Below are 15,567 nucleotides of genomic sequence, written 5' to 3'. Positions count from 1 at the left end.
TGGGATTAATATATCTGTACCTGTGTACTTTGCCACTTAGACCATTGACAGTTATTTTTATAGGATTTGTCTGATATTCTATCAATTGACTGTGTAATCTTGTCAGCGAAATCTGATGAAATGAGAATTAAAGATCCTCTTCGATCTGTTAAATTATCTGATGCACCTCTATGTGAAACAATTACTCACTTCTATACCTATGTGATTTCCGTATTTGTTCAATGAAGTTAATTATATTGCTTTTGTCGTTAAAGATCTGCTTATTAAAACATAATACCATTGTTTTATATATTCTTTAAGAATTAAAACACATAGGATCATTAATGATGTTACTGACGTGAACTGATGTTGTGAACAGTATCTTTGAATACATGCGGCAGTAGTATTGTTTTAACAGTAGTAGTACACCACAACCCGAGCCTTCACTACATCGCATTGTCAACGATATAGTGTTGTAAAAAGTAATATATCTAAGTTTTTTTATAACGACTTCGACTTGTGGAAGGATGGCGTGGTATATACAAAATTTAGCTTTACCAGCCTATGATATGGCATCAACCACTGTTTGTCAGAATTGTTCAAATATATACAATATCGCTTGCAATATGTCAAGCTTGATATATGTTAATTCACTACAGAATAATCTGTACATGTTTGTATGATTTAAACATTACTTTTTCTGTTATTTCCATTATATTGTACATTTCATTGTCATGTGATAATTATATAATTCTAACCGGTTGATGAGGTTGATCATTCTATTGTTGTTGGTTACTGTTGTTAGTGAAATAAAACAATTTACTGATAGCAACATCCTACAACTTCTTTTAATATTCTCTAAAAACACATGAAATAAGGCGAATGATAGAAAAAATAAGTTTTTCCCCATATTTGTTACAAAATCAACAATCACTATAGTCATGTACCTGTAATTCGTATTCTTGAAAAAGTTCAAAGTAAAGTTTGTGTAGTTTGAAAAAAAAGATAATTTTCGAGGGAAAATGATCCCTCATTTCGGGGTGGACTTTTTCTCATCTAATTCCTAAAAGCAAAAATATGCAATATCGGTACATTGCTTCTTGAGAATAAGTTTTATATGTCAACAGTCCTACTGCTGTCCTGGTACTTTTTGCTTAAGCATATTTCATTCATGAGTACACCGGTACTGTATAAAGAAACAAATCTGACAGGATCAGCCATTGTTGTGTTATGTTGATAAAATTGACGAAAGAAAAGTCGAAAAACGATACTGATGTAGACTGTTTATGACTGATCGCTTCCTTTGTATTTGTGTTGATTTGTTTCCAAAATGAAACAGATATTTAATGTCTTTCCATGGCACAATACTGTACGGTTAGTGTATAGTAGCACCTTCTACAGGATAACTCATTCATCATGTTTAAATCTCTTATCATTCGGTGTATAAACACGTTACATAGTCATCTGGTTATTTCTGTATCTACATCCTATAATATGTAACAGTATAGAGAACTGGCCGTCTTGGTGGATCATTTATAAACACCCTGTAATAGTCCTCTGTTTCTATAATAACCAGCCACTTATCTCGAAAGGTATTCTGGTATTGTCACTGTGTATAATACTTTATCTGACAATGTTTCTATATTTATAAAATATAACTACCTGTCTCGTTATGCATCCTTAGTATAGTCATTGTTTATAATACTTTACCTGAAAAAACTAGATTTATTGTGACTGTCACCCACACGACACATGAGTAGTAAACAACAGTTGTACACATTATCGGTCAATTTGGTTGATACATGTATGTGTTTGTGACTATGTCGTTATGTATGATAAATAAACAAAGCCATTATGATGATACAACACTGCAGCGTTTAATGTCACGGATATATAACAGTTGAGCAAGTATTAAAATCAAGATATTCCTTGAGCATTCTCATCCATACATTCTCTTGTCTCGTCCTAGATATTTATATTTACACATTTACAAGTTATATACACAAAAAGTCAACACACGTTACAAAACCTAGACGAAACTATATAATACTGTTGTAAAGGCGCGCAACGATAACTTGTTACAGTATTTATATAAATCAATATTTATATACAAAATATATCACAGATTTCTTGGACGGCGTTTTATGGGAGAGTTCACTTCCGATTGAAGAAGTTACCTCCCTTCCATAGCGAGTATGTTATTATACACATTGTCACACAGTATGAGAGTAATAATGATAAGTAGTGTTACAGATGACATTAAATATGTTTTGATCACATAAACAGGAGATACATTTAGATAAATAAAACATTAAAAATAACTTAAAGGGCATAAAAACATCTACAAATATATGTAATTGTGGGAATAATCAGGTGTGTTTCCGATACATCATTTCTACTTTATCATCTATTTGTTAGCTCATTCCATCACACAGTTAACTAACGTTCAGTATATTTGGTAGATGAACATCTCCTAATCTAGCTGATGCACCTAACACTGAGGTACGCTTTCGGTCGAACTATTCACTAGTTAGATACTCTGGTAGCATATTGATTTTCATCTGCGTGAGTAGTATTTAATAATTAGTTATAATCATTGTAAAGCGTGATTTCATATCACTTTCCGTATATCAACGAATGATAATGTGGATTCTGTGGAGATTCAGTGATACAGGGTTTCAAACAGTAAATTAATAACATGTAGTTGACGACGATCAGGTAAGCTACCAGTGTCACAGTACGACTAACTATGAAGGCCAACAATTGAGTGTAAAGATAGTTCCTCATAGAAGAATACAGATGATAAAAACGAATGGTTCAATTTAATTGTGATTTGGTGCGAAATATGCCTATACAGATAATGAAACTTTAACGCTGTTCTTGTAGTGCACCTTCCAAAACAATTCCTTATTAATATTGTGCAGACTTTAATGTACAAATATATAATTAAGTGGTGCGATGTTTTCTTCCTGAATTCCATCTTTCAAATAATAATTGTACAGAATGGTTAGATTGTCTCTAGTACTGGTTTGATATTAAAAGGTATTGGGACTTGTCACATCCACTCGTTGCTCCGCTGGTGCCGGTTTTGATTGCTTAGCTGCAGCATCTTCCTGTCTGCCATGAGCGGATGTCGTAAACCGGAAAGAGGTCGCTGGGGCAGGTGGAGCCTCAGTCTTCATAGGAGTTCGTCTGCCAGCATTAGTCGGCGGGCGTGTAAATTGTTTCTTGAATGCTTCACTTACTGGTGGCTGGATATTGGTTGTAAGTTCTACAAAAGTAACGACGAAGGTTATGATTACGACAAGGATAGAATAACGTATACAGACTAGAAGGCGCACATCTCATGTTACTTTCATGGGCCAGAAGGCGATAAAGAGGCACTTTTATGTATACGGACCAGAAGACATCAATGATATTGTTACATATATCGACCAGGGGGGCGATATAGAGGCACTGTTATGTACATGGACAACAAGACAACAAAGGTATTGTTACATATATCGACCAGGGGGCGATATAGAGGCATTATTACGTATGCGGGCATCAAGACAACAATGATATTTTTAAATATATCGACCAGGGGGCGATGGGGCACTGTTTTATACATATGGACAAGAGATGACAACAAATCTATTGTTATATACATTGGCCAGAATGTCATAGAGACACTATTAGGTATATATACATATGAACCAGAAGGTGAGAAACGCAATATGACACAGAGAGATCATAAGCTGACAAATGTATTGCCATATACATGGACTATATGGATGGAAAAGTAAAGCTGCATATTTACATACACGGACCATTATATGACAAAGGTAACGTTAAGGTTACATACATTGTTCAAGGAACAGAAGTGATATAAGTGTTTTACATACGTGGACCCGAATCTGACATAGGTAATGTTACACACATGGAAAAGTAGATGACACAGGCATTGTTACAAACGTGGACCAGAAGGCATCAAATATAATGTTACATACGTGGACTAGAAGACATCAAAGATAATGTTACAAACGTGGACCAGAAGACATTAAAGATAATGTTACATACGTGGACCAGAAGACATTAAAGATAATGTTACAAACGTGGACCAGAAGACATAAAAGATAATGTTTCTTATATGGACCAGAAGACATCAAAACTAATGTTATATACGTGGACTAGACGGCATCACATATTATGTCACATACGTGGACTAGATGGCATCAAATATAATGTTATATACATAATGCATGTTAATCATGCTTAATCCATAATTATAATATTGTCAAATAAATTGATTAACTTTAAGGTCACATCAGTACTTGCGGCCTAACATGAATCACTTCAAATAGCTTCTCGCCTTAACATCCAATGTGAGCGACATTTACATACCACTAATAATAGTTATAGTCTGTCAAGGGAGCTAATCCATCACATATCACAGGTGATGCTGATTTATATTATCTGTGATTGATACAGTTTGTTTACATTGAAATGTATTGTACAACAAAACACAAAGGGTTGCAATGAAGTTATTTATTGAATACTTCGCTGGCTGTTTAAAAAGTCTTGACAACAGATTCCTTGTAGGTAACTCACAGTTTCCTATATTGTATGTTTAAAATTACAAAAGGAGCAAAATAATTAATGGTTAAAGCAGTTCGACGACAATCAAAATAGAGCAAGCATGAGGGACAAAATAAACAATAACTAAGTAGGTAGTACGAAACAGCTATGACGTTTTTATTATTTGACGCTCTACACACAAGGATCTGTATACTTACACTAAACTTGAAATTATTGTCATAACAACACTCCTTTGAATATACAGAATGTTTCTTACAACATACATGCGCGATTAAAGGTCTAGTTTTTACCATAGGAAGGTCCTGCTATTTAACTATTGTAACATTTTATCATATAAGATCCCAGCGTTTTAGTGCGACGTAATGCCACCACCAAAAGTCAAACTCTCATAATATGATTTCAAGGTTAACTTCTGTTAAGTAAATCCGAAGGGATCTTGGCGCCAACCATTCTTAGATCTTTGTTTATTTCTTAAAAGATCTTTTCTCTTCTTTTTCCTGCTTTCCTGTTGTTGTATGAGATTTATAAAGTCCTCTTTTAGAAACAGCGATACTATTTGCCAAATCCAAATATTCGCCTATAATTGACATTTTAGTTTTTTTATAAACAATCGCAAACTTAACAGGACACAACCAGTGACCAATGGGCACCTACATAAATGTATATATGGGCAATGAGAACGATCCATCCCTGACTACTAGAAAACTGCATTTGCTAACTTCTAATGCCAAATCAAAGATGGCCGTCTCGCGGTCATTTAGTTTCTTGTCTCCTCACTAGTTCCAAAATTAAACGCAAACAATAAGGGACAAAGGGGAACATAGAAATTAATTTTAGCGACATCCAGCCAGTAATGAATAAGAACTTTCATTGTAAAAATCCTAAATATCCGCCTGTTGGTCGTTTTATTTTTTCCGATCAGTTTCGATCAGTTCCAAAATCAAACGGACATAACTAGAGACCAAAAGGAATCACTAAGTAAAGTTTGAGAGAGACCCTTTCATTGCTCCTCAAGAAATAGCGATGACATTTTTTCATAGTGAAAATTCTCTCAAGGATTAGCGATATGAACAATTGTTTATGGACAGAACGCGGACCATGGACGAAGGGCGATTTGCATAACCCATCATCATCAAATGATGGGCTCTAAAAAGCAACACAATGCTCCAGCAAAACAATACGAAATCAAAACGAATGTATCAAATATTTTGATATTCTTTTGCACAATACAGGTGAACATAAACAAGCCAGGTGAAACGTTACAAAGACAAAAAGCTTATTACTAGTCACTTCATTGTCGTAATATTGGTCATGCCAACTAAATTATATCGTAGGAATATAGCTAAAGAACCGTCAGCTGAAATGATGTCTAAGAGACTGCTATGGTCGGGTTACATAAATTTGACCAGAAGGCGACATATGTATTGTTACAATAATTGATAATAGTCTTTAGGTATTAAACCACGTCATAAAATAGATACCAGGAATTCAACTTCTGTCTGGTAAAAAAACATTATATATCTACAGGTACAATATCAATTCAGCTAATGGCACATACTGATTGATATATGTACAAGATATATATACTTAATAACTGTTGGGGTATTTCTATACTAATTTTCAGAAACTGTCAAGAAATGCTTCACAATGTAGTGTAGCTGAAACGAAACATCAGTGATATAACCACAAGAAATGCTTGAATTAGGAAACGGTTTAAATTGAACATGTTATTAATGTCGATGTCTGTTAGGTTCTGTAAATCGATAAGACCAACTAGCTTTGTTTTAGCTGTTTTTCACCTCAGTTGATTTGAGGTAGATCTATCACCAAACCATTATGTATGACGTAAGCCTTGGTAATGTGTATGCGTGTTGTTTGTTTGGACAATCATATGGTGACATAAGCGACATTTAAGCTGCACAATCATTGTATACCTCCTACCTCCTGGAAACCTAAAACTTCCGGGAGGAACTCAAACTCTGGAAAAACCAGCAACACATTTGTCACAAGAAACATTTAGGTCGTCATTCCTGCTGCAGTACTTTTAATTAAATTTAATATGATTTGTCTTATCTACGTTATGAACCCTCACGAAGCTATTGGACTGTTGGAAACATAACTAAAAGCTAGGTATGATATATTTAAGTTATTTTAGTTCACTTGGTAAGATTAAGATATTTTCCAGGGTTCGTTTTCAATTGTTTTCATGAAATTGCTTTTGGTGACAATTAGATATGATTTAAAGGTAACGTTGTTTAGACGGATAAAAATGAAGGCAGTTCTATTACAAGAATAATTCTATGCAGTAGTAATGTTAAAAGAGACTTTTTATGATTAAACACGAAACACATTAGGTCAATATACATAAGAAAATAACTATTAAAATACGTGTTCATAAAGATACACTTTAACTTTACACGTACTTGATGAAAATGGTCATTTGCAGCTTTAAATGTCACAATAAATAGTCAAAATATTCAATCCCAGCACTGCAGACACAAGTAAAAAAGCCATTTTCTATCCTAGATTTGGTAAATTTGTAAGAAAATTCCGTTCAGACGTATCAGAATATGTAACGAACACTTCATTTTGTCACTCTTCAAAAAACAAAAGAGCCTAAACATTTCGTATACATCAGGTGTAAAATGTAATGTAGCCAATAAGAACAATCTTTTAATGATCAATTGTATAATAAAGGTCAATCATTGTTTTTACTACAGTTTATAGGGAAGTCTCCCTACATATTACGTACACGGGTATAAATACTAATCTATCAAAATAAAGTGTCTTAATAGATTTATTGAGCAAACATGTCAGGAAAAAACATTATTGTCTAAGATGTGTGAAGTAGCACTCACCGTCTTGGTCAGCAATAACCGGTTTAAGTGGGGCCTTTGGGACAAAGGATTCCATCTGGGGCTCCCCTGGGACTCCCTGATCCTCCAGGATGAGCCTTTAATACACAAGGTGTAGATATACATGACATACTGATGATACATTTGATGACATATGCATGACATTTAAACTCACACGAAGGGAGAATGTGACATTTAAAAACAATACATCAGTGTAAAACATACAAATGTCATCCATTACTTGATATTAATTCTGAAAAAATAAACGTATTAATATAGAAAAAATAATATAATTAAAGCAACCATACATAAATTAAAATTAATTAAGTAATGTAAATATTACAAACGTTACATCACACACACACATAGAATATGAAACAGAGACGGAACAAGTTTAAAAAATAGTCAGTTACTTTGTCTTTGTTTTATGTTCGATGTGAGGTATGTAACTTTTAAAAATATTTTGAGTTTTGATAAAGGGGCAGGTTGCCTCGGACTTCTTCTCCGTACTGTCGTTATTACGTCATTGATTATATATGTATTCCAGTTATATTCATCCAATGAACATCTATTGTTTTGATCCAGTATCAATATTGAACCATACCGTCGATATCACTTACTAGATTTAGATTTGATATAGAAACACTTCTGATTATTAAAGCATAAACACTTTTATATTGTATCTTTAGACGTTTTACAATTAGTTTTGCTACCTCAGTAGGCCTATATGGTACCACAATATGACAATATGAATAACGTCTTTGTTGTCCATTATGACTTATTAGAAACGGGAGATGATTAATTATATGTTAATGTGTATCTATTTAATTCTAGTTTCAATGCCTTTAAAAAATGCTTGTATTTCCCCTTTCGCGAGGATTTGCTCTCAATAACTGTATAAAAAGAGCATATTTTCAACGTTTTCTGTCCAAAGATATCTAATTTAATCCATAGTATCCTTCATAGCCCTCCTTCCCAGTGACATGTGATACCTTAAACATTAGGCCACAGATATAAAGTGATTGTTAATACTACACAAGATAACCCATTATAACATTATATTGTAAAATAAATTACCTGTCAATTGTCTTCTCCATGTCACTCGGTAAGGTTTGTTTCTGACTCTCGCCAATAGGGGGCAGGATGGTTCTTTGCTCGTCCGCAAACTCTGGGTTGTAATCATGTTTGTAGTAGGTATCCCGAGAACCCATAGCCGCCTTAATCATGTCCATCACCATCGTTTTCTCTGTATCAATAATGGTAAAAATTATTTACTGTCCTCTGTATCAAAATACTTAACCATACCTAACGTTACTCTAAAGTATAATTGTATTAATTTCATAAGTCATCTATAGCATTACAGCCTTGTTTGTATTAAGGTCTGTAGTCATCTTTAACATTACCGCCTTGTTTGTATGTATTAAGGTCTGTAGTCATCTGTAACATTACCGCCTTGTTTGTTTATATTAAGGTCTGTAGTCATCTGTGACATTACCGCCTTGTTTGTTTATATTAAGGTCTGTAGTCATCTGTAACATTACCGCCTTGTTTATATGTATGAAGGTCTATAGTCCTGTAGAACATCGTCGTTATGTTTGCTTGTATTTAGGTCTCTATTCGTCTTACAATTGCAGTCTTGTGTAATCGTCTTTTTTTAAGAGTAGATTGCAATAATCTTTAGTTATTTTACACATTGTTGTGGTTGGATCGTTTTCTACACAACAATACACATAGTTGTCTTGTACAGCTGGCATATCTTTTATCATTGTTTATTGGTATGGTGATTTGACAGTAGATGTTATGAAGAAATTACCTCTTTCTCCCGCGGAGCATAGCCAAGCTTGAACGGCGTTGATGTCTTCGGTCTGCAGGATTTGACAAAGCATGGACAACACCTGGACACAAGGTATAATACGCTTAATACATGTCGAAGAACGCTCCAAAAATGCAAAAAATAGATATTTCCACAAGTAAAGAGGGAACAATAGTTGAAATCGGAAAACATATTGAACCTGGCAAAAGTATACAGATTAAAGTGGTCCGTCCGACTAGCTTGGGCACAGGATAACGTAGAATAGAAATAATAAGTGGTAGGAAAGATATTAATTGTATAACGTAGTCGTTTATTTATTGCGGATTAGCCTTCCTTTTTAAAACTGTCCATAGTTTTTGAGTTGTTACCATTATTTACTTACCATACTTTCCATATCTGGCTCTGCTGCTATGTGGCGTAACAGGGGTTCACGCGCACCTTGTCGAGATGCGCGCCGAGAAGCCCCACGCGACATAGCGCGTGAAGGAGGAGGTATAAGTCGACCGGTTTCTGCGGAGTACAGTGTTCTGGGTCGTTCGGGTTCCTTCGGGATCACGGGGGCTTTCGGTTTCGGTTGCTCTTCCCCCATCAAGGCCTGTGTCAGTTGTTGGAGCTCGTTCCTCCATGCTTCAGTTACAGGAACTAGGTGACACAGAAAACATTTTGTTGTATTATAAAACTACTTTACCTTAATACGAAAATTTACATGTACCATAAAGGCGCGCACGCTTGTAAATCCACACTGTAGTGATGTATTTTATTTCACTTATACCTGACAAATCATTTTTCAAGTTTCTTGTACAAATCAATGTCAATACATAATACAATAGAATTAAAGTTAATCGTTTCTTTCAGTTAGTATTCATCAATCTGTAAATCATTTGTATAGATTAATTTGATATACAACAGTACATCTGTATAACCTTTTCATTAATGTGTTATATATATATACACTAGGAAATGTAACCAATCACATTAGGTTAAACAATCTTTCGAATAGCAAAGAAAAAGAAAAAAATATGTTGTAATTACATTGTTTATTTACAAACAAAAAGAACAATACAATATAATCAGAACTGCAATAGGTCAATGTATCTATGTATAAAAATTTCCAATATTCGGTATAATAAGCAACAACACTTTAGAATTGTTAAAGAATCACGTATGTCGCGCGATGTATGGATAAAACGTGATGCTGATATACAGAAATATATCATTTACTTTAATTAGTCAAAATAACATCAAAAAGAATAGAAGCTTAGAACATTACATATTTCTAATGTTCATCGTTGTGTTACATATGTCGTATTTATCTTTGCACACAATCCACAAAGGTCACTCGGCACGTGCTAGCTATAGCGGAAATGAGTATTAATATCACGGCGTGGTAAGAAGGATAACTCTAATGCACTTCTAGGGTAAATTATTATTCGTCATTTGGTCTCACAAATGTTGCTACATGTCAGTCTACACATTTCACAACAAAACGTTAATCATCTGTGGACTCATTCCGGAATTCTGTGAAATGGTCACGTGTTCTCAAACGTCCAAGCTGAACTATGTTGATGTGATTTTCTGCGCACTAAAAGCACGTGACTCATATCCATACCGACCTTGGTTGCATCACCTCAACAAATGATTGTAGCGGTACGAGTACCTAAGCGACCCAATAGATCTGGCGTTACCACTAACGTCAGTACGCGGTGGTCCCTTTTCTGATTAAAAAGCAGACAGGGATTATAGTGAACATCAATGAGAATCATAGCTTTAAATGCAGGCAAATGATTCAGATATATTGGTAGAATTAAACTTATTATCAATTCGAGTCAATAAATCAAAATGAAACTGGAAATCTAGTGCGAAAAAACCACTGTTGCACCGAATTTCACAGGTTTTCACCTTCACTATCTAAAGTCGGTTACGGTCGGTTTATTGATAAAGTCTTAATTGTTATACAATTTATCAACTTAACCAGTATGCCTGTTTCCAGATCTGTTTAATTTCATTATTGAATTGCATCCTGGCTTCGACACCTTTCGTATGTATCTACGATGTGGAAACGTAAATGTTGCTAGCTACATTCCCAGGAATGGCTTTGACATTTAAAGGATTAAGTAGTTTACTATGCAATGCTGTTGTCCGTTGAATAATTGTTTAAGAAATTGCAAAACATATTCATAAAGTAGCAGAATTGTAAATAAATTATAAGGAAGCAAAATCTGGATTTGTATTTTATTTCAAGTAGTCTTGGACAGAAAACTGACATAAAAGGTATCAGAAGTCGGTATTTGATTGCAAAAACTAGAAATTTACTACTCACCCATGCCAACTTTGGGGATGGCCTTCTCCCTCCAGGGGTAACTCTGTAGACCGGTAAAGTACTGCAGACCTGTCACTGTGTTGATAGGATGGAGCTGAGAGTTGACGTTGATGGCGTTAACAGGAACCTTACCATGTTTGCTCATCTTATTATTGTTGAAGGCATTTGGAGGGAATTGCAGGGAGTACTTTGGATTAGAGAAGTAGCCATTGTCGTTCACGGCACAAATAGGCACGTCGAGAAGACCTTTAACAAAGGTAAGAATGGAGATACATACAGCTAATGTATTAATTATGATTATGGGCACGTGTAGAAACCTGTACAAAAATTGTACGAAAGACACAAGTGAAAGCACCTTTAATACAAATATAGCAGAGCCAAACAATAATAAAACATCATACAACTTTTTCGTTCTTCTATGACTCGTTAGTGATTCCAAGTGACTTAAATTTAAATCCCAGGATGCGTATAAAAAATACAAAGTTATCGAAAGAAATGTAAAGATCTAGGAAGAGAGCTCCATTATACCCATAATTCAATAATTTTCATCATTTGATATGTCCATTAATTTTATAAGAATGTGAAGTACATGTATATATTCTGTACCATGCCACTATTCGAATAAATGTAAGCATGTATATATGTAGGTAAGAAAAAGAGAATGTATAAAGGTCTAGAAGACGTCTACCAAAGGTAAGTTAGAGAGTAGACACAAAACACAATGTAATAATAACATTTATAAACACGCTAAGAAGACTTATTCCAAAGGTAAGTAAAAAAGAAGATATTTAGGCAGGTCTTGAAAACCAGTATTAAAGGTACGTATTAGAGGAAATACCTTGGCATGAAGAGAAGACCAGTCTTAAAGGTAAGAGAGGAGATACATACAGCTAATGTACCAATGATAAGTATAGGTTGTTAATGTCATAAAGTGATTATTACAATTAACAGGCAGCATTGTTTTTCCTATTTCTCATACCAAACAGAAGAGTGCACATTTCTGAAGATGAAGTCGTGATCAGCCAATACATTCGATTTGCCGAAAAACAATGAAAAAAAGGGAAGTGACTTTAAATTAAACAAATTCTGTAAGTGTTATTAGTGTTTGTGGAAAGTCGAAAAACCATTATTTATCACATGGGAAAATTTTTAGTGAGAATCATTGTATTTGACAGAGTAAAGGGACTTAGCATTGCAGAAAATAGGTCATAAAACCATGCACTATACAAGAAAATCTTTATTGAGGAAAGCATTTATTCTCGACACGGGAAGAGGAATTTGTAGCAGACGGACATTTAACATTCGAAAAAGAATCAACGTAAAAATGAAACTCCATTAATGTCAACCTGTTAAACATTGCATGTCACACGAGAAAAATACATATGTAGGCCATATTTTGCACCAAAAGGAGTATGCATCGAATCGACTGGTTGTATTGTAGTTCAGAAAGAAAATGGATACGGGTAAATGGAATTATTTTACAATTGAATGGAAACTTGCCAGACTAGTATTTCATATTAGGACGACAATACGCAATGCTTCAAATTGATATTTCCTCAGAAAACGACCACATTGTTAAATAGCTTTATGATCGTTAAATTGAATGTCTGATACACAAATCAGACAACTTAATAAACAGGTGAATGGGTTTTACCAGATGACGTGGATAAACCGTTATAGACTACTGATTACGAGAACGGTCGGTCAGTAAACAACACAACATGCTATCAACAATGGCCGACGTCACGGTCTACGACCTCGGTATGTATAGAGATCTATGGTATTATTCGACAATCACTCTCACTGGCATTCCAACCGAATTACATTTTTATTTTGTTAAAAGTAATATTCCACGAACAATAGCAGGTAATGTCTCGTAGCTATGACGACATGTAAACTTCTCGGGAAAGGTATGTCGTACTTTACGACAGTTGTAAGCATAGTGAAGATCCATTCGTTGAGAGAGGTGATCTCGGTTATACACAAGCTGTCACTCTATGCATTAAATTCAATCAAAATTGTTACATAACATCTGTCAATGGTATTTAAAGCGGAGTAGAGAGTTCACAATACCATCCCCAACGCCACATGATGCTTGATAACGTATTAGAAATTGCATTTTTATGAGATGCATTTATCAAAACAGGTGTACATCCCACGAAATCGGTGCATCCCTCTTTCGCGATTTCGCAATAGAGATATGGGAAGGAACACAGGTATATTGTAACATTATTAAAATTCGGACAAACCCTCTCTACTCATTTGCGTTTAAAGAAAATATTGGATTTTGTCTGCGTGACTATCTCATGACATCGTTTGTTATGTTAACGATTCGCTTTTAGGAAGTATTTATAGGCATTGATTATATTGCAAGATTTAAGATTATTTTACAATGAATATCAGTATTTAGAAATGATTAAAAAATGGCATCAATGTCAATTAAGATCTTAATTTGATTGACAAATATTCTGTCATATGTCATCTGGTGATATTCTCTCTGTCTTTTCCACATTTTCTGTGTAAATGTCTTTCTTGTTTATATTCTGCTCTTGTCTCGTCAACTCTGAATGAATTTGTAGCTTTTCTTATCATGAGACAGGAAAGGGATCACATGCCAATAGGTACACTTTGCATATACATACAGAAGCCCAATTGTCTACATTTGTCAGCATTGATATCATGGACTTCTTACCTTTGATATGTCGAACTCTGTTTGGATGAGGATTATGACGTGTAAAGAACGAGTTCTGGCTGAGCTGACCGAATCGGTAACCTCCATTGGTAGACGGACGACTGCCAAGCTTTCTAAAACTGTCGACGGACGCCATGAAACCTTCGTCAACGGGCCCTGGGCGCGCAATTAAGTCTCCGTTTGTTGGTCGAAACACTTCAGACTGGCTCATCCTGAAACAAAATGAAAACAGACGTCAACAACTATTAATTATTTTCACAAACTCAGGTCATTATTGAAATAGCACTGCCTTGCTATGCTCATATACACACCAGATACAACTGAAATTGTAGTCATTCTGTAGCTGTGATTACATACACACTTTGCCGTCTGTGGTTTACCTGAAATTATGCTTCTTACTTGTGATGTAAATCGATAAATCCAGGCAAAAATGTAACTCTACCCAGCCTTACAAATTATACGTAAGTCGACCAAACTTCACATAGAATTATTAAACCACTGGGCAATGTAAAAGTGTAAACTACTGGGCAATGTCAAAGTGTTCAGCATTGGGCAATGTCATAAAGGTTACAACTGAGCAATGTCAAATTGGTTAGAACTGGTCAATGTCAAATTGGTTAGAACTGTTCAATGTCAAATTGGTTAGAACTGGTCAATGTCAAAGTGTTTACCACTAGACAATTTCAAAGTTATTCTTACTATTGGGCAATGTCAAAATGTTTACCATTGGACAATGTCAAGGAGGACACGAAAGGGCAGAGTCGAAGTGTACTACCTAAAAATGTCAACGTAGTTATCATTGGGCCATGTAAAACTGTTACCATAACCAGAACGGTCAGTCTGTTTACATTGTTACAGTGACCAGAGCGGTCAACCTGTAAACATTGTTACAATGACCAGAGCGGTCAGCAAGTAAACATTGTTACAATGACCAGAGCGGTCAGTATGTAAACATTGTTACAATTACCAGAGCGGTCAGTCTGTTTACATTGTTACATTGACCAGAGCGGTCAGCAAGTAAACATTGTTACAATGACCAGAGCGGTCAGTATGTAAACATTGTTACAATTACCAGAGCGGTCAGTCTGTTTACATTGTTACAGTGACCAGAGCGGTCAGCCTGTAAACATTGTTACAGTGACCAGAGCGGTCAGTCTGTAAACTTTGTTACAATTACCAGAATGGTCAGCTTGTAAACATGATTACAATGACCATTGGATAAATTTCTAGATTTCTTGCAGTATTGCCGTCTCAGTGAGGAGCTGACCGTGTAGATATCACAGAAATCAACTGTATAGACCAATAATGTATTGGTCTGGTACATATTTGA

General features: G+C 35.0%; 1 protein-coding gene across 1 annotated transcript; it reads right to left on the bottom strand.

Annotated features, from left to right (window-relative positions):
- Positions 1 to 2,641: 2,641 nt before the first annotated feature.
- On the bottom strand, positions 2,642 to 14,448 carry LOC132545717 (protein TBATA-like). The gene is made up of 7 exons (XM_060209408.1): positions 14,238 to 14,448; positions 11,546 to 11,791; positions 9,608 to 9,867; positions 9,226 to 9,307; positions 8,490 to 8,658; positions 7,416 to 7,510; positions 2,642 to 3,250 (listed from the first exon to the last, which is right to left on the bottom strand). Exons 1-7 carry the CDS (start codon positions 14,446 to 14,448, stop codon positions 3,015 to 3,017), a joined length of 1,299 nt encoding a protein of 432 aa, XP_060065391.1. The 3' UTR covers positions 2,642 to 3,014.
- Between the last annotated feature and the right edge of the window lie 1,119 nt (positions 14,449 to 15,567).

The sequence above is a fragment of the Ylistrum balloti genome, unplaced genomic scaffold (genome assembly GCF_031769215.1).
Source record: "Ylistrum balloti isolate Yb309-2 unplaced genomic scaffold, AGI_CSIRO_Ybal_v1 Utg369852, whole genome shotgun sequence".
Lineage (NCBI taxonomy): Eukaryota > Metazoa > Mollusca > Bivalvia > Pectinida > Pectinidae > Ylistrum > Ylistrum balloti.
The sequence above is the reverse complement of the archived record's forward strand: the minus strand, read 5'-3'. Positions and strand labels throughout refer to the sequence as shown.